Source organism: Phallusia mammillata, chromosome 7, assembly GCF_965637545.1.
Source record: "Phallusia mammillata chromosome 7, kaPhaMamm4.hap1.1, whole genome shotgun sequence".
Classification (NCBI taxonomy): domain Eukaryota; kingdom Metazoa; phylum Chordata; class Ascidiacea; order Phlebobranchia; family Ascidiidae; genus Phallusia; species Phallusia mammillata.
Window position 1 is genome coordinate 9,973,741 of NC_137258.1, and position 17,374 is coordinate 9,991,114.

The 17,374-nt window shown below is 36.3% G+C and overlaps 2 protein-coding genes across 2 annotated transcripts; one reads left to right on the plus strand and one right to left on the minus strand.

Annotated features, from left to right (window-relative positions):
• Nucleotides 1–274: 274 nt before the first annotated feature.
• LOC145238256 (kynurenine/alpha-aminoadipate aminotransferase, mitochondrial-like) lies at nt 275–13,073 on the minus strand. Its single transcript, XM_080101370.1, has 11 exons — nt 12,936–13,073; nt 12,726–12,770; nt 12,490–12,663; nt 12,223–12,430; nt 11,858–12,067; nt 11,292–11,354; nt 11,038–11,106; nt 10,685–10,795; nt 10,488–10,614; nt 10,026–10,234; nt 275–1,826 (listed from the first exon to the last, which is right to left on the minus strand). The coding sequence occupies exons 1-11, from the start codon at nt 12,947–12,949 to the stop codon at nt 1,776–1,778; spliced, it is 1,281 nt and encodes a 426-aa protein (XP_079957496.1). The 5' UTR covers nt 12,950–13,073; the 3' UTR covers nt 275–1,775.
• Nucleotides 2,850–7,113, plus strand: LOC145238255 (uncharacterized). Its single transcript, XM_080101369.1, has 7 exons — nt 2,850–4,419; nt 4,603–4,749; nt 4,973–5,113; nt 5,184–5,327; nt 5,389–5,503; nt 5,593–5,740; nt 5,980–7,113. Exons 1-7 carry the CDS (start codon nt 2,936–2,938, stop codon nt 6,330–6,332), a joined length of 2,532 nt encoding a protein of 843 aa, XP_079957495.1. The 5' UTR covers nt 2,850–2,935; the 3' UTR covers nt 6,333–7,113.
• Nucleotides 13,074–17,374: the final 4,301 nt, after the last annotated feature.

Here is a 17,374-nt window from a genome sequence, read left to right on the forward strand (position 1 = left end):
CTAATCAAAGTTTTTCAAAGAAGCGTTAGGAACTTTTTTAACTACCACGATCGGGTGGCAACAAATGCTGACGACGCACTTCATTGTTTAAGTCGCATACGTTTTTGCAAACAAAAAGTGCACAAACAGGCATCGTTTTACTATGAAACTTGATTTGAAAAACTGCCTTTTTTATTTAGAAGTTATGGTCACAAATAGGCGGAACGCACTCAGTACTGCAAAGGCTAATTCCTGACCGACGCTTTTCAGTTTAAGTATTTCGCGAGGTCGCTCGTAAAATGTTGTCATTTGTAATTAAATATCTCTGCACACGAAAATTCAAATTGTCGATACACTGCCTTTCGTACCAGTATAGGCTACAGGCCACCGTATAGTGGATTAAAACCATACAAAATAACGGGGATTAATCTACTAAAACACAGTAGAATTTGTGCTGGTTTTACCCTACACCAACATAACAAAAAAACATTAGACACACCCACGAACAGTGGCGTATCCAAGGGGGGGGTTGGGGGTCCCCCCCCCTTTTCAAAAAATTTGTGTGTAAATTAAATAGGCAAATCGTTCCGTTACCGTTGCGTGATAACAGGAAGTCGTTATCTCAAAGCCGTGAGCTTTCAATCTCTTGTATTCGCTTGTTATCTAATCGCTAATTGTGACGTAACAAGGGTTTAACAAGGAGTTTTATGCGCTAACAAGCGAAAAGTTACGTTCCGGTTAGAACGCTAGTTTTAATTTGTTTTTGTTAGTGTTAAATGTACTAAATGCAACTGTTTTTGCAGTAAAACAATGTAAACTGAGTAAAAATGGTTAAAAACGTTTAATGTTGTATTGTTTCTGTTAACTTTGTTAATAATAAAATAACTTAACAGTTTCGACTTGACAAACACGTATTAGTTTGCCACACACAGGTAAACGTAATTTGTTACTCGCCAGGCACAATTTTTGCCTTCTGCAGTTACCAACTTTAGTGCATCCGTGACATTGCGCAACTTAACAGTAGGATTACCGCTTCAGAAAGGCGTTCAGTTCTTTAGAAATTGCTTCCCGTTTTTTTAAGCAACGATTTTGATTGCCTGACTGCAGTTTTGCTGAGTAAGCTAAATAGCAGCGGCGGGATCAGAAAACTACAAAGCTTTTGCTAAAATAATTTGTGGTTCTGCCAATTGGACAGGTAGAGAAACCGCCAAAGACGAAAGTTGGACCGGGTTTCGGTTTTGGGCCTGCTTACAATTTTGGACAAAGCGTTTTGCCGCTTAACGCGTCGTTTTGAACCAGAAAACGAAATAAGCGACAATTTAGTGGCATTTTGACATGTCAATTACGTATTCAGTCTCGTGCGGTTTAGCACTTTTGTGTGGAAAATTTTTCGAAGCGATCTAATGACGTATAATGACGTCATTAGGGAATTTCCCAAAATAAAACGTTGGACCCCCCCCCCCTTTAAAAATTTCTGGATACGCCCCTGCCCACGAACACAGTAAAAGTAATAAATTAAGAATTTTAACATGATCTCTTGCTTGGGCCAACACTTAAATAGTTTACATGGTTGAGGCCTCTGGAAAGGGTAATGTAAAAATCGACAAAAATGTTCTATAGGCAAATATCATCAAATGTGTAACAGCAAATAGGCTATACTTGCTCACTAACACTAAACCAAAACCATTTTTGCAATGAAAAAGAACAAATAAGACAAAAACACCTGATAACCCTCAACTATCGTAGCAAATTTTCCACGATTCGCAAACAATCATTACATTCACATAAATAGACAATTAGTTTTTCGCGCGTTCTTCCTCCAACAAAGCGGCCAGTCTTCGAAAAGCCTGCGAAAAACAAATTTTTTACAGAACAGCAAAATTAAAAACTATTTTTTAAATTTGCAATGCATCATGGTTGACAACACGCAGTTCGTTTAATTACAAAACGTTTTTTGATGTTACAAAGCAGCAGTGTTGCATGGGTGGCGTTTTTTTCACTTAGTTGGGCTGGTTAATGAGGACGGGACTGGGTTGCGGGTTGCGCTTTTTTGATCAGATTGTCACGAAGCCGATTTGTAAGTTATTGTAACTATTTGGCATTTGATCACGTCTTTGCAGTAAATTTAGGTCTTGGGGCTTTATTGAGGCGATTTTAGGTTGGTTTTAGCTTTAGGTGGTTTGTAAAAATGACTTGGCAACTCCCAACTGATGCAACTGTAGTGGTACGGACTGTAGAGAATGAATTATTTGCACATTTAGTTGCATAAACTGAACAAAGATCGAAGTCCAAACAATATTTGTTTAGCTTTGGTAAATAAAAGTGTTGTTATGTTGCTGTGCTTCACGTTGCTCTCAGCTAATATAATGGAAGGTTAGAGTATATCACCTAATCGTGATCTGAAAGTGGGTGAAAACGTGAGGTGACTAAACTAGCCAAACAGTTTTAGCAAACACCTAAACGCTGATTCGTGGGACGTTGCGGGAAACGGTGAATCTCGGTTAAAATTGCTGACGGTTAGAGCTATTAGGCTTGGGTTAAGGTTAATAAGAATATAACAAAGACTGTACCTAACTAGAAGGGATTCAGCAAGTTTCCGACGTCAATAAACCCGCTTAAACGGAAAATGCTTAACCCAAAACTGCTTAACTTGAATAACGGGTCAGCCAGACAGCCATTGGGTGGAAATTGTTTTCATATGTATAATAATAACAGCTTGTTACACCAACCCTCACCCCAACCTAAAAAGCAATAACCATGAGTAAAATTCAAATGTTTCCGCGATTCAGGGTTTTAGAGGCGCTCAAATGTTATTGTGCTGAAATTTGTTACAGCTTTTGCTAATTGTGGATTGAAAAATGTTGTTTCAAATGACTTTTCATTTTTTTAAAGGTTTTTGGTGAAGAGGATGAAAATTTAAAGAAAAAATATCACTAATGCTACTAAAAGTAAAAATATGGCATATTTTGTCACTTTAGTCTGGATAGTTCTGTGTCTACAATGTACAATCACAGGTGCATTCAAGTGCCATCAATTTTGCCAGTGTGAGCAGCTTCTTCCAACCTCACAACACAGGGTGGTTTGTAATGGTGTGGATAATGAACCCACAACAAACATATCTTTGGTTAATGTAACTGAAGAGAAAAGTTGTGAAGATGTGCTGCAGGTTGAAACACTAAACTTCAGTTTTCCGATTAGGCACCTTGAAATTTCCTGTTTCCATGTTTCATCTCAACAGAAGCTTGATATGTTTACCACTTTGCATTCTCTCACTATTACGAAGACCAATTTGACTTCATTTTCTTTAAAACTTGTACAATCAAACACAAACCTACAAAAGCTTAATCTGTCCTCTAATATGTTGAAGACATTTCAAGCACCTTATGGAGCGGTATTGGGAAATCTTCAAACCCTTGATCTTTCTGACAATGCACTTACAAACCTTGATGTAGCAAAAAGTACTTTGCCTCAGATTGTATTTTTAAATCTGCAAAACAATCAGCTTAGAACCACTGTACCCTTGACTCTTCTAACGTCTCTGGAAAACATAGATATTTCTGGAAACTCGTTCAGTACCAGTTTGAACCTCTCGACGTTGACATCCATACACACATTTACAGCAAAGAAAGTCAATTCAATCTATAAGTTTAATGTTGACACCTCTTGCAGCAAATGTCCTATGCTGCCAATAAATGCTGAAACCGTCGATCTTCAAAATAATGCTTTGTTACAAGTTCCAACATGCACAGGCCTGCTGGCAGGCTTGTTCAATCTTACACAGTTGCAGCTGGACTACAACCAAATATCAATGCTGTCTGAGAATACCTTTTCTGGTGAATGCTTTTTTTATTTAAGTTCCTTATATTTATCTCACAACAGGCTTGTGAAGATTGATAGTTCAGTAACAGCAGTTTTATCCAACATCCGTTTTTTGGATGTGTCTTACAATTACCTGCAGCATATTGACCCGAAGATTTTGCAGACTTTCAACAAATTTGTTGGTAATGGCTCAACAATTGACAATGAAGTTCCAACCATTGTGCTCAACAACAATTCTTGGTCATGTGACTGCTTTCTTACCACTTTACAAAACTGGGTTGTGCAGACCCCACAAGCAAAAGGAAAATTTGTTTGTCAGCAACCTAGTCAACTCTATTCCAGGCATCTTGAAGATCTTGTTGCATCTGATTTAGTTTGCCATAATGCCTCAATATTACAACCACACAATGTTACAGCTGCTGAATTTCAAAGTGGAACTTTAGTTTGTTCTGTAAGTGGATCTCCAAGGCCCGTGGTTCACTGGATTACACCCAAGAAGGAAAACATTTCTTTCGCCAGCATTGCACAAAGCAGTAATCAACAAGATTGCTATTCCCTTTCTGAATTTGGAGATATGCTTACTGTCCATAATGTTAGATTGTTCAAAACAGGGGTCTACAGGTATGATGCAAAGTTTTTAATCCATCTTCCCATTTTGTTTCACTTCATTTTTATAGCCTGTGATATAAATGTCAGTTGCTTTAATAGGCTCTGATATAAATGTCAGTTGCTTAAATTGGCAAATATCAACCCATACTAACATTTTCCAACTATGGACTTCAACTATTTCTATTTAAATCACAGATGTGTAGCTGATAACAACATAAGCACAACTGAGGCAACAGTGGCATTGAGTGTTCTGCTTGGTCAAACAAGTACAATCATTCTGTTATCAGTAGCATGTGTTGCTTTCATGATTGCAGTGGTGGTGAATTCCATCAATATGTGCATGTAAGTATCACTCATTTGGGTGGATTACACAGCTAAGAAGTTGTTTAACAAATGTATTCTCTGCTGCTTGTGTTAAAGTTCTGTTGCGTGTAAATGCTGTTACAATGTACAGTGTTGCATCATTTTTTTTCCTGTTTAAAACTTCCTGTCAAGACTACACTATGTAAAAAATGATTGCTTCCTTCTTCCTCCTAGCCTCTTAAACGTTTTATATCATGTAAAGGTACATATGTGAACATGTTGAGAGGAAGCGTCAGTACAAAAAAGCTTTGCAAGCCCAAAAAGAAGAAGAGAAGATTAATCCACCGATTAAATACCGTTCCAAGTCTCTTGATGAATCAATGGCCTCACTAAATGCAAACAGGTTCATTTTCACTTCGTTGTAACTAAACTTGGTTTCATTAGGGTTTACAACAAGTTGTTCTGTGTTACAGGCATTACAGTAGATATGATTTCACATGTCAGCAAATGTTTTTGGACACTGTCGTAAAAGGTGCACATACTGTCAAAAAGACACTGTATGATGCAAGGCATTCTGAGTTCTCCAACAACATGTGGGGATATGCTGCTAATCTCAGGTATGTATTCGAATAAAATCCAGACAATCTTGTGATTGACAATTACTCATATTAAACTAAGGGACCGTCTCCACATTGAAATGCCGAGTGGTGTACAACTTCCCAGTATTTCTATGCCAAGTATCTCCATGCCAAGCATTTCTATGCCGACCATGCCCAACATACCCACCATGCAAGTAAACAAGAGTGATTGTTTGACAAATCCAGACTTACATATGAATTATAGCAGCACTGTTTTGTATTTTCTGCCTTTTTATGTCTACAGGACATCAACACAAATATAGAAAAGCTGGGCTCTAGTGTCATGCATAGAAGTCACAACTTGGCCACATCAGTTGGGTCTGTTTTTACTCTCAGACGATGGATGTGGCAAACACAAAACAACTCAAGCGACAATGAAAGTAGAGATTCCGGTCAGTTAATATATGATACAGTTTGAGTGTGATACACTCATGTAGTCACTGTGTGTAAATGGTCTGCTTTAAATCATTACAAGTCATAACTAATGAACAAAAACACTAAACTGGTACAAGTAAAGCTTCGGGTAAATATATGTGGGTCAAACAAACTGCTTTCCACAGGTTAGTGTTAAAGATCAAGTAGTGCAAATCATTGAGAATAAATGTTTCTGTAACGTTCATGTTGTGTGTAGATGATAATCTTCTTGGGGACACTGGTGTTACTCGAGTAAGAGTGGATGTTCACCCGAGACATCATCGAAGCTACCTCAGTGGATCAGAACCATCAGTTCCCAACACTGAACAACCTTCAAGTAGCAAAGATGACCAGGCTGGCCCAAGTTATATTAAAGTCTACAGACCAACTTTGCAAAGATCAAAATCTTTTACAAAAAATGTCCGATTTGATTCTGACAACAGAATCGAGCAGCAACTCCCAGTAGAGCGACCATTGACAAGTGCAATCTTCAGTGTCCATCCAAATTTAAACACCATTAGCTCAACAGTTGATGCAGTACCATTGCATTCATACGAAACCTCTGTTTAACAATGTGTACGAACTGCAGGTTGTAAATTAACCAGGGGGGTTTCTTCAAGCATTTGTATGGTAGAAAGGGTTTAAATCAGGGGTGGGCAACCTTTGTTACTGTAGGGCCAATTATAAATGTCAAAATTGGATCACGGGCCGCACATATGCATAACAGAAAGTGATTTTGCTTTGTTTAAGTATAATTCATATTTGATTCTAGCCACATTTTGCTACATCGCAGAAAACTAGCATCAGGCGCATTAATCAGCTTAAAAATGTGTAATAATTGGACTGGTTTGCCAATACTTTTGAAATCGAAGCGTCTCTGCGGGCCGCACAACCTTTAATGAAGGGCCGCAGGTTTCCCACCCCTGGTTTAATTGAACATGTTATTTAAGGTGCATGACCAAGTAGTTGATGTTATTTCCATTCACCAAAAGGATGAAATAAGCTTTAGTTTCCATTGTCCTGTTTTCTGTGAAAGTGGTGCTTTTTTGCATGCTTTTACAATCTCTTTTGATCTACATCTTGCACCTAGCTTATATTATAGCTATACAATCCCATGTATTTTCATCAGTGATGATTGTCTATAGTTGTTGTGAAAATATTTTGTGCAATAGTATCTGGTATATATATCCTCTGAGTTAATGTACGCAACATAAAACATAATATCCATGGTTTATTTTTGTCAATGGCATTTAATATGTCAAAATTATGTGAACTGTAGTTACAGTTGGTTGAAATGTAGTGCGGTTTTGTTTTTGATTTGTTGCACAAATAAATAAATTTGGACTGTTGATTTAATTTTTAAATGATATAGTATTGCTACAAAGTTGTATTCTGAAAATACCCCCAGCGATACAAAGTTACATTATAAACAATTTGTTATACCTTTCGTCACAACATGGTGTACATGTTATATTATTAAATAGGATATCGAATACAGGAAAACCACTTTTCTAGTTCCAATTGCTTTTAAATATTCATGCTTTGCAGATTTGCTTTTAAGGACAGTAACAATACTAGAAGGGTGGCTTAGCACATATTTCCCTTGCATATACACTATAACCTATTATAAAACATTAATATATTTCCTACACTTATTTTATATTGGGTCCCATATCATCCACTGTCTTTTATAACCTTGGTTGTTTCTGCAAGCAGAAACTCATGCGTCCCCCACACATGCAAAGTTGTAAATAAAGCATTTCAAGAGATAACAATGAGAAAGTTTGGTATTATTAGGTCAAACACAGTGATCGGTACTTTACATAAATAAACATGTTATAAGGAGTACAAACAATTTAAACTCATTCCATTAATACATTTTTGAAAGTTCTTCTATTTCATGGTCTATCTGAGAAAAAAGTATTAAATAGTGGGAAAATAGGCTAAAACACAATAATTGGTTCCTATTAATGTCAAATTTCACATGATGGTAGGGGGCTAGTGGAGTAAATGATAGAGCTACAGGGTAAAACACAACATTCTACACCTATAAATAACACACTCTACAAGCTATCTAAATTTCATTTAATTCTGACATTGTTTAAAAAATAACCTTTTTGGGGGGCTAGTGGGGTAAATGTTGGGGGGACAGGGTTGAACATAACAAACAACAACTATAAATAGCACACTCTATAAGCTGTCCAAATGTCATCCAATTCGGACAATGTTTAAAAAATTCACCCATTTTAGGGGGCTAGATACCCCTCTAGCAGGGTTAAACACAGCAATTGACACCATAAATGACAAATTCTACAAGCTGTCCAAATGTCATCTAATTCCGACATCGTTTAAAAAACTGACCCATTTCAGGGGTTAGTGGGGTAACTGATGGGGTTCAACACCCAAACGTATGAAATATGAAATCACAATGACCCAATCAACAGTCATGTAAAATTTTATCCAATTCAGACAATGTTTAAAATTCTGGCCACTAGAGGTGCTATAAGCAACATTCGTCAACGCTTCTGACGTCATAAGGCTGTTAACACCCCTCTAACTAGCATGTGCAAAAACGCCCACCTAGTAATGCACAAACACAAATAGCAGATGTTCTGTTGCCTTTATTATACCATTCCACCACAGAAATCTTTCATTTGTGGTGCGCAGCAACATACAAAAACGTTTTACACTTTGGGGTCTAGCGGGGTAAATACTGGGGTTATCAAGTCAAACAAAGCAGATGGCACATCTGCATAACTATATCTACCATCTGTGAAAGTTTCATCCAAATTCACCAAAGATTTCATGCCAAAAGTGCATGGACAAACTTCACCGGAGAAAAAAAAAACACATAGTGAAATCAATATGCGTCCCATAATTAAGGGGACCCATAATTAAAAAATACATCCTGGCTCCAACATGTTTAACTACAAAACCCTGGTATTACTTTAACATGGCACATACAGAATAAACCTTTTTGAAATCAGCTATATGTCCACCAATTAATTTAGGTCCCACATTTGCAAACTTTTCATAATCTTGATGTTTCTGTAGGAAGAAACTTAGGAGTCACATGTCAAGTATTCAATACTGTATAAGCGTAAATTTTAAAGAGTAAACCAATGTAAATCTTATTCCTAAACCATTTTTTTACCAACTGTAGAAGGCCAAGTCACCCAGCAGGGCTTTGGCAACATAGCAACAAGTTCAATCTAGCTCAGTGGTTCTGAACCTGAGTTTGATAGAACCCCAGGGGTTCGGTAACACTTATTTAGGGGTTCAACAAAGGTCTCTTGGAGTACAAATATTCATCAACTTTAAGGGGTTGATAGTTGCTAATAAATAGCAATTTTTATCTGCTAAATAGAAAAACACTGGAAGATTGTAACTAGGGTTTTGACACAACAAAGAACATTGTGTGCAATATTCACAAGCAGCAAAACAACGTATCTTTATTGGCAGTAAAACTTATTACTTAATGTTTTTCTGTACAGTTACTAGAAATACACTGCCTAATTTTGATAAAACAAACTAAAAATTGCCTGAATTAAAGCAATCCTGAAACAAGTTGCTCATATTATGATGTCATAGTTTCACAATATGACAAACAGTATAAGTGTTACCATCCTGTTTGATTAAAAGCTAATTATGACCCACAAAACAAAAAGAAACCTTGAATGTGACTTGTTAAGTTTTGACCAAAGGCTAAAAAATATCGGAGGGGCTCAGCTGCGAAAAAGATTAAGAACCACTCTAGCTCATCAAAGCAGTATATTTAGTGGAAACTTTCTGGTGATGAACACCATGAAAAATGATTTACTCAATTCTGGTGTAAGCACTAGGGCTATGAAGTCAACAAAGAAAATACATGACTATATCTACCAGCTGTCAAACTTTCATCACAGTTAATTACACATTTTATGTCCCCCCCCACGCCCTACAAAAAAAGAAAAAACAGTGTAATTAGAGTCGATCCTTTACAGCAGTGGTTCTCAAACTTTTTTGTTGCGACACCTCTGAAAAAGTTTTCTGGACTTGCGACGCACCAGCAAATAAAAGGTAATGAGGAAACTTATCATTAAAGTTGTGTTTATTGATACAACAACAAAAAGCCACGAAAAGGAACTATTCTGTGATGTCCTTGGAAAATTGAAACGAAGCACCAGGGTGTCGCGATGCACAGTTTGAGAACTACTGCCTTACAGGAAATGGACCCATTGCGTAACAAAAAATTACCCAAACATCTTCAAAAAAACTCCGTACCTCATCCATTTTTTCGTCAGATGCAAAAGAAAATGAAACTCTACAGTACGATGATGCTTTTCCCTCCTCAACATTAAACACTGACCCTGGAAGCAAAAGCACTTTCTTTTCCATTGCTTTCTCTTGGATCAGCTTGGTGGTATCTTCAATTCCAATCAATTTCATCCACAAAAACATACCACCCTCTGGTTCATTCCATTCTGCTAAACCTAAATGCACAAATTGGGGTAAAATGTTAATTCACACTTTAGTCTTTCAATTCTTGAAAGTTTACATTCAAATCAGAGTCAGCATTTTTAACCAGAGTGAAAAAACAAATATCCCAACCTCCAAATAACTAACATTACAAGTTAAACTATTAACCACTGTGAGAGCATTTAGGTAATTTTGCAGATTGTGCTTTTATTCAATCTGCTAACAGCTGCAGGTGGCAGTGTTGGCCAACAAATCAGATAGTCCTACCCTTTAGCCATTTATCTGCATATTGGATACAGATGTCCCTCTGCTGTTTGTAAAATGTTTGAATTTGTTCAACATGGTTTCTGAAACCTTCAATGCCCCACTGATCAAGTAATTTGCTCAGCATCATCTAAAATACATTTGTTTTTTTGTTTTTGTAAATTATAACAGTTTTCTAGGACTAGCAACAATATTAGCACCTGAATCAAAGTACTGGTGTGTAAAGTTGATACTTGCTGATGCAATATTAGTCTTTGGATAAATGAGTTTGCTCCCGAAATCCAACCAACCCTTAGACCAGATGACATCACCTTATAGAAGTTATGGTTAATTTTTGTACCATGCATGAGCAGATTTGTCCCATTATTTAGGGCCTCTACCTTGTCCAGCCTTTGGAAACATTATTCTGTCCACATGTTAACAAAAGGAGCATATGCATGCTTAATAAATAGTGTATCACAAGTTAAAAAAATATTGTAATTAATTTTTAAAAGTTTAGCAAATTAAATTACTATGAACCAGAACCTGAAATCATGTTGCAGTAAAAACAAACCTTTGACATTGAATCACTTCTGATAACTCTTCCATCAACATCCAATGATTGATAACTTGGAGTTAGTTTCTGAAAAACATCTCCTGTTTTACACATCAATGCCTCATAACCTTTTTTATTTCAGATGAATCAGTTATTTTTAAGAACTAAAACTTAAATCATGATCCCTGATTTTTCAGCAAACACTATTATCAATCAAGCTTTGGTTAAGCCAGTCACAGTACAAGAATATTGAAAACCCTAATTACACTTACTTCATATGTCAAGAAAAAGTATGGGTCATCTTCTATTATCACCATGTCATACATTTGTGCAATCTAAAACAAACATGTAAAAGGTAAAAACCTAAAAAGGTAAAATTTGTTTTATTGATTAAAAAATCCAATTGGAAAAAGTATGTAATGTATTTCTTATGTTTTCAAACTTTTTACCTATGTTGATTAACATTATCAGCATGTTTTACGAAGAACAAATATTGTTGAAGACATTTTGTGTTTAACTGTGCACAGTTTTATAATCTTAATCAGAGGGGTCATGATAATGGTTTTTCTTTACTTGACTTAAAAAGCAACAATATAGAATGAAAGTTGATGAATAGTTTAAAAGTTGATTCTAAAGTAACTGTGCATGGTTGGCTCCACAGCAAATAGACTGACTGTTGCATCAATGTTTAAACATAAAAATATGCATGAACGTATTCTAGTTGTTCACTATGTTTTTGTAAAAGGCACAAAATAAGGCTACACTGTGTTTAAAATCCCTTGGTGTCCTAAGGTAAAAGAACAAACATTGAGAAGCACTGGTCTGGTATTCACTCTACCTTGTAAATTTCTTGTTTGCGCTTTAAAGTAGCAGTGGCCCCAGTTGGGTTTCCACCATTCGGAATAGTATACAACACTTTTGGTATTTTTGAGTTTGGATCCTTTGCATCATCGGGGGTCCACCTTTGCATGAGATCAAGCAAAGATTCTGAGATCATTCCATGCTTATCAGTTTCAATGGGCAGAAGTTTGCATCCCATTGGTCTTAACTAAAAAAAGTGCTCAATATTTTAGACATTTTGAACAAAAATGACTATTGTTTTTTTGCTGTGAGAAATATAGGAATCCTGTTTTATTTAACTTGATACTCTAAACATAAAAGTTGTTGCTGGATTATAGTTTATGTTGACATATTGTTAATTACCATAGCCAGTGTTCCAGCATAGCAAGGATCATCCAGCACAACATTATCACCAGGCTGAACCAACATTTCAAATACTTTTATAAGGCCATCCTGACTTCCAGGAGTAACACAAGTATTAAAACCACCTTGTTCAATAGTTCGAACCATTAGTGGTGGATCATGAAATGTTTTGTGCAGTTTCCGAATCCAATTTATCATATCCTGTGTTCTAAAAGAGTGACAAGTTAGCAAACAAATTAATGTAAAATCTTGTATTTTTAAACATACCCTTGTGAGGCAGAGTACTGCAAAGCTGATCCCATGTCCTTTCCATTGAGAGCTATTTTTTCACCAGATTGTGTAACAATGTCAAAAGACTTGAATGGAAAAAGTTTTGCATTTGGCATTCCACTTGCAAGGGACAAAATGTCGGGATTCTGTAGTGCTATTGCAGTTGTTTTTCTGAAATAAACAGACCAATTATTATTTGATGCATTTTTTGTTTGTTTTAACTATAAACTAACCTTATAGGTGACTCCAGCCGTGCAGCACTTTTGGGAGTGATAAATCTAATCAAATCAATTTTATTACTTGACGTGATAAAGTTTACAACTATACTACACAATTTAGTCAATTTTTAAATAAAAAACAGGCATTGGAAAAATTTTATCAGACACTTTGTTACAACTTTTGTAAATTTGCTTTAATATTACTAGTGCAACTGTAACACTAACCTGCTGAAGTTCATGTTGCAAAATTGTTTTTTTCTAGGTATAAACCTAAAAAAGTGGAATTATCTTTAGTTTAAAGTGGCTAAATAATTTCTAGTTTGCTTTACTGAAATGGGTTCTGGTGGTTTGAAGAAATGTATTAGTGTTTATTCAAAACACAACAATGTTTCGTGATTAAACTCTGTAGGAACTATCTTGGAGATCTGGCATCGGTAATATGCCTATAATCCTATATGGTACTTAATTTGCTCATTTTGGGACCTTTATTTGATAAATCGAGTTGTTTTATTCAACTAAAAAAGTAAGTTTTCACAAGTTTGCAGTTTTCTAATGCAGCAACAGTAATCGTTACAAAGATTTCTTTCAAAAACATACAAATGTTTTCATGCATTCAAGTGTTTAATGCAGCTGTCATTTAGCTAGCGTTTTAGTAAGGGAAACTCCCCTTACCGATACGTACAAACCTTTCAACTTAACTTTTCGGCGAACAGCTGATTTGGGTACCGTATATTTAGTTATTTACTCGTTTGTAAGCCGCATGGTGCGATGTGAAGGTGCGGTGTAGTTAACCGTAATGTTTGATAAACCGACACAGGAATGTGGCAATGAGCTCTGGGCGATATTAAATGACATTGGATTTTATTAATTAGAAAAACAAGTAGGCTAGGCCTAAACAAACGTCAATAAAATTTCATCGCTAATTAGAACAACGAACAACATAAAGCTCAGTGGTAATAACACAAACATGAAACAAAATTTAACTGCATATATTTTCAAGCCTGTGCTGATTCTTCACAACTACCCATTTAATTTGTGTATTCAAACACGCCTTTACTAAACCAGTCGTCGTAAAACTCGCGGAAATAATTATGCTTAATAGGCTTGGTAATACACACAAGTGGTTGCAAGTACTTTGTGCATCCTCCGGGAATAACAGACATAACAGTGTTGTACCGCTTTAATCGTTTTTTTTCCATATCATCATATATAGGGAGACACGTACTTGAATGAATCCCACACAAGCATGTGCATGGTAAACGGAAAATCCGTCCACACTTTTTCCACCCTATCCTATGTAAGACTGTCGCTTATCACAGAGTTTCCTAACCTATGGGTCGCGACCCAAATTGGGTCACCTGAACATTCTGTCGGGTCGCTTGTTATAGTGACAATAAGAGCATCTACTTTTTTATTTAGCCTTGTAGCGTTATTTTTATATATTTCCCAAGGCTTTAAATTGTTGCCCAACAATAATTTTATCACAACTTGTCGTGATGATGGTTCAAACTGTTTCTGACGTCATAAAGTGATCGGTAGCTCACAGTTGAGCGTTGTCTGGCTAATAATTCTTCGATTCAGCTCCAAGTCCGGGCTAAATGAAAATGTTTGGTCGAAAAAAACAACACTATTTAATCGTTATAAGGTTATTGATTTGCTAAACTTGCGTAGTAATTTTCAGAAAGTTTTCCGAATTTCCACACAAAAATACAACTAAAATAGCATGTCCATGGTTCGCAAAAAACTACTAAACAAAATTTTGGTAAATATTTGGGTCGCGTCAAAAAAAGGTTGGAAACCACGTTTATCCAACCGTAAGGTGTTGCTACCACTATAACCAGGGTTGCCATCGACACGGAGCCAAAAATAAGGACAACCGAAAAAATAAATTTTCATACGAAACGAAACAAACAGTTTCGAATAAATCTTTGCATTTATACGAGCCTTGACATATCATATGTCATATTTTTTTGCCAGAAACAATATGTTCCAGCAACCTCCTGTTGGTAGAAAATACTTTCTGCGTCTCACAACAGCTCAGGTCTGGGTTTACTTTTACTTGTAGCCGAGATTTGACTTGTAATTGTTGAAAATAAGACAAAATAAGGACATAAGTCAAAAAGAAGGACATTTCTTAGAAAGAAGGACAACACATTTTTATAAGACATTGCCCTTCAAAATAAGGACAAATCTTAGAAATAAGGACGGTATGGCAACCCTGACTATAACACTCGCGATTCTTGAATCACTACGTAACGTTTTTCTTTGTGCCGTCTTATTTTACAGCCAAGCGCACAGTAAGTCGATTTTTCTCGTGGCCGGTGGTTCGTAGGGACTGTTTAAACCCCCTTTTGGTCGATTGTGGTGGTACTGAGCATATCTGCCCAGATTAGAGTTTTATCCATGTTATAGAACGCCGAAAATTGTACGTATCTCTTTGCTTTTTGTTAAGACACGAAGCTCCAAACTTTATCGTTTAAATCTCGTGGGACCGACCGACTGACCAGTGGTCGTGCGTCTTCTCATTGTTAATTGAAATCGCCGCATAAACCTATAGCCAACCGCGAGAATGCTTTAAACTAACGTTGTTTTTAGCGGCCGGTTTTATTGCCCAAACTGTAATTAACTTGGTGGAAACGTGATAATGTTGCTCCCGCTTATATAGGTTATTTTCCCCATTAACATGTCTTCTATTGTTGACAGTAACGGTGTTCTTCAACAGCCAAGCTTCATTATCTTTTTTACTAAACCTGACTGTTCATGAAATTCTCCCTTATTTTCAATCCAATGCGGTACCAATGGCTCGTCCAATTTTCTACCTGTTTATCGTTTGGAATGTTGTTCTACAAACTTAACCACCTCAAACTTAACCTGCACCTAATATGGACATTTTTACTGGAACTCATATTTACTTTGTTGTGGTGCTTTTAAAATAAATACGTTGCTCAATACTCAATCAACGTACACTCAGAATTCCCTTTAGCATGAAACTTTTGTTTCATAATACTTCTTTCTATTGTAACATGAAAAGCTATTTGTCATCAATTGCAGGAAAGACAAATACCGTACACAGTTGACGTGTACTGTCCACGTGCGAAAGAATTTAAACTCATGGTGCACATGGAAAAAGTTTGGCATGTAATAAAAAAATGTAAGCCGCACAAACGGCAGGTAAGTGAAAACAAATTAGTCTAACATTTTAAACAACAAGTATAATTTTTTAGTACTTTGTCAAAAATCGGTTTATGATACACAAATAACAGTAATGGGCACAAAGCAAGGATATAACTTGAGAAGTTCACAATTTTAAGTTTGAACCAAGTGTTACTAAAGTGCCTACCATACCATGTCGTATTTGTACGCTATAGGCAGGGTTGCCATACCGTCCTTATTTCTAAGATTTGTCCTTATTTTCAAGGGCTATGTCTTAGAAAAGTTCCTTGTCCTTTTTTCTAAGAAATGTCCTTATTTTTGACTTGAGTCCTTCTTTTGTCTTATTTTTAACAATTACTGGTCAAATCCCTGCTACAAGTAAAAGTAAACCTAAACCTGAGCTGTTGCGAGATGCAGGAAGTATTTTTATTTTTTATAAATGAGTGGCTGGAACAGATCGTTTCTGCCAAAATGCATATGATATGTCACGGCTCGTATAAATGCAAAGATTTGTTCAAAAACGTTTGTTTTATTTTGCATAAAAAATTACTTTTTCGGTTGTCCTTATTTTTGGTTTCAAGTCGATGGCAACCCTGGCTATAGGGCTAAGCAATGTGCCAATCGTATGCTAAATTACTTACTTAAATAGATTGGCTTACAGTACGTCACGCTTTTGTCACCAGTTTCGTTCCGTAACACGTTAAACAGATTAACTATAGTTTCGCATGATGTATTGCATCAACAACAAAATGTATGGGTTCTGAATAATTCGACAAGTTTAAAGAGGACAATAAAACTACTTCATACAAAAAGAAGTACAACGTGAAACAACGTTTATTTAAAGTTTGTGAACCTTGACTTTTAAATACACCATTTGTGCATGGGTATGGGGGGGGAAAGGTTTCGCGAAAGGTTTCATGCCTGTGATTGGATCACGGTACTGTGCGTATTCCACTTCACGTAAAAGTGTTTCACGATTCGGAACAATACTACTAATAGAATAAGCAGAAACATACATACCAACCAAATATTCAATACCCATCGATGATGCTTTTAAGTAAAATGCATTACCTAATCTTTTAATCAGCCCCAAGTTTGAGTAGGCTGGATCAACTGCACCAACTCCCATTTTTACCACAACAGTCGTGTTTAAATCTTTGAACACATCTCCTTCGACGAATTGTTGGAACCGGATTATATGTTTTACGCCCTCGGAATATCCATCTTCGATTTCCTTAGTATAAGTAGATTTTTGGCATACACAACTGACGAGAGCTCCCACCAATTTACCAGTTGCTACTTCTCGAACACCAAATGAGACTTCGTTGCCATTTCTTATGTAGTATTCGATTCTTGTTTTAAGAAGTTTGTCAACGTCTTCTGGAACTTGTTGCTGCATATGTATGAGTGGCCACTCCTTTAGATACGCCGAAACCAAAACGTCGACTACCTCACGACGAATTTTTTCGTTGTTAGGCAAAGGGAATATTTTAAAATCTTGATCCTCCATT

Bases quoted from the DNA above. Each gene is read 5' to 3' on its own strand.
- LOC145238256 (XM_080101370.1), bottom strand. The intron at 11,107-11,291 runs GTAAGTGTAATT...GATGTTTTTCAG, and splicing joins ACTTTTTCTTGACATATGAA to AAACTAACTCCAAGTTATCA. The intron at 10,615-10,684 runs GTGCTAATATTG...AATGTATTTTAG, and splicing joins ACACCAGTACTTTGATTCAG to ATGATGCTGAGCAAATTACT.
- LOC145238255 (XM_080101369.1), top strand. From the start codon at position 2,936: ATGGCATATTTTGTCACTTTAGTCTGGATAGTTCTGTGTCTACAATGT. The intron at 4,420-4,602 runs GTATGATGCAAA...TTTAAATCACAG, and splicing joins TTCAAAACAGGGGTCTACAG to ATGTGTAGCTGATAACAACA. The intron at 5,114-5,183 runs GTTCATTTTCAC...TCTGTGTTACAG, and splicing joins GCCTCACTAAATGCAAACAG to GCATTACAGTAGATATGATT.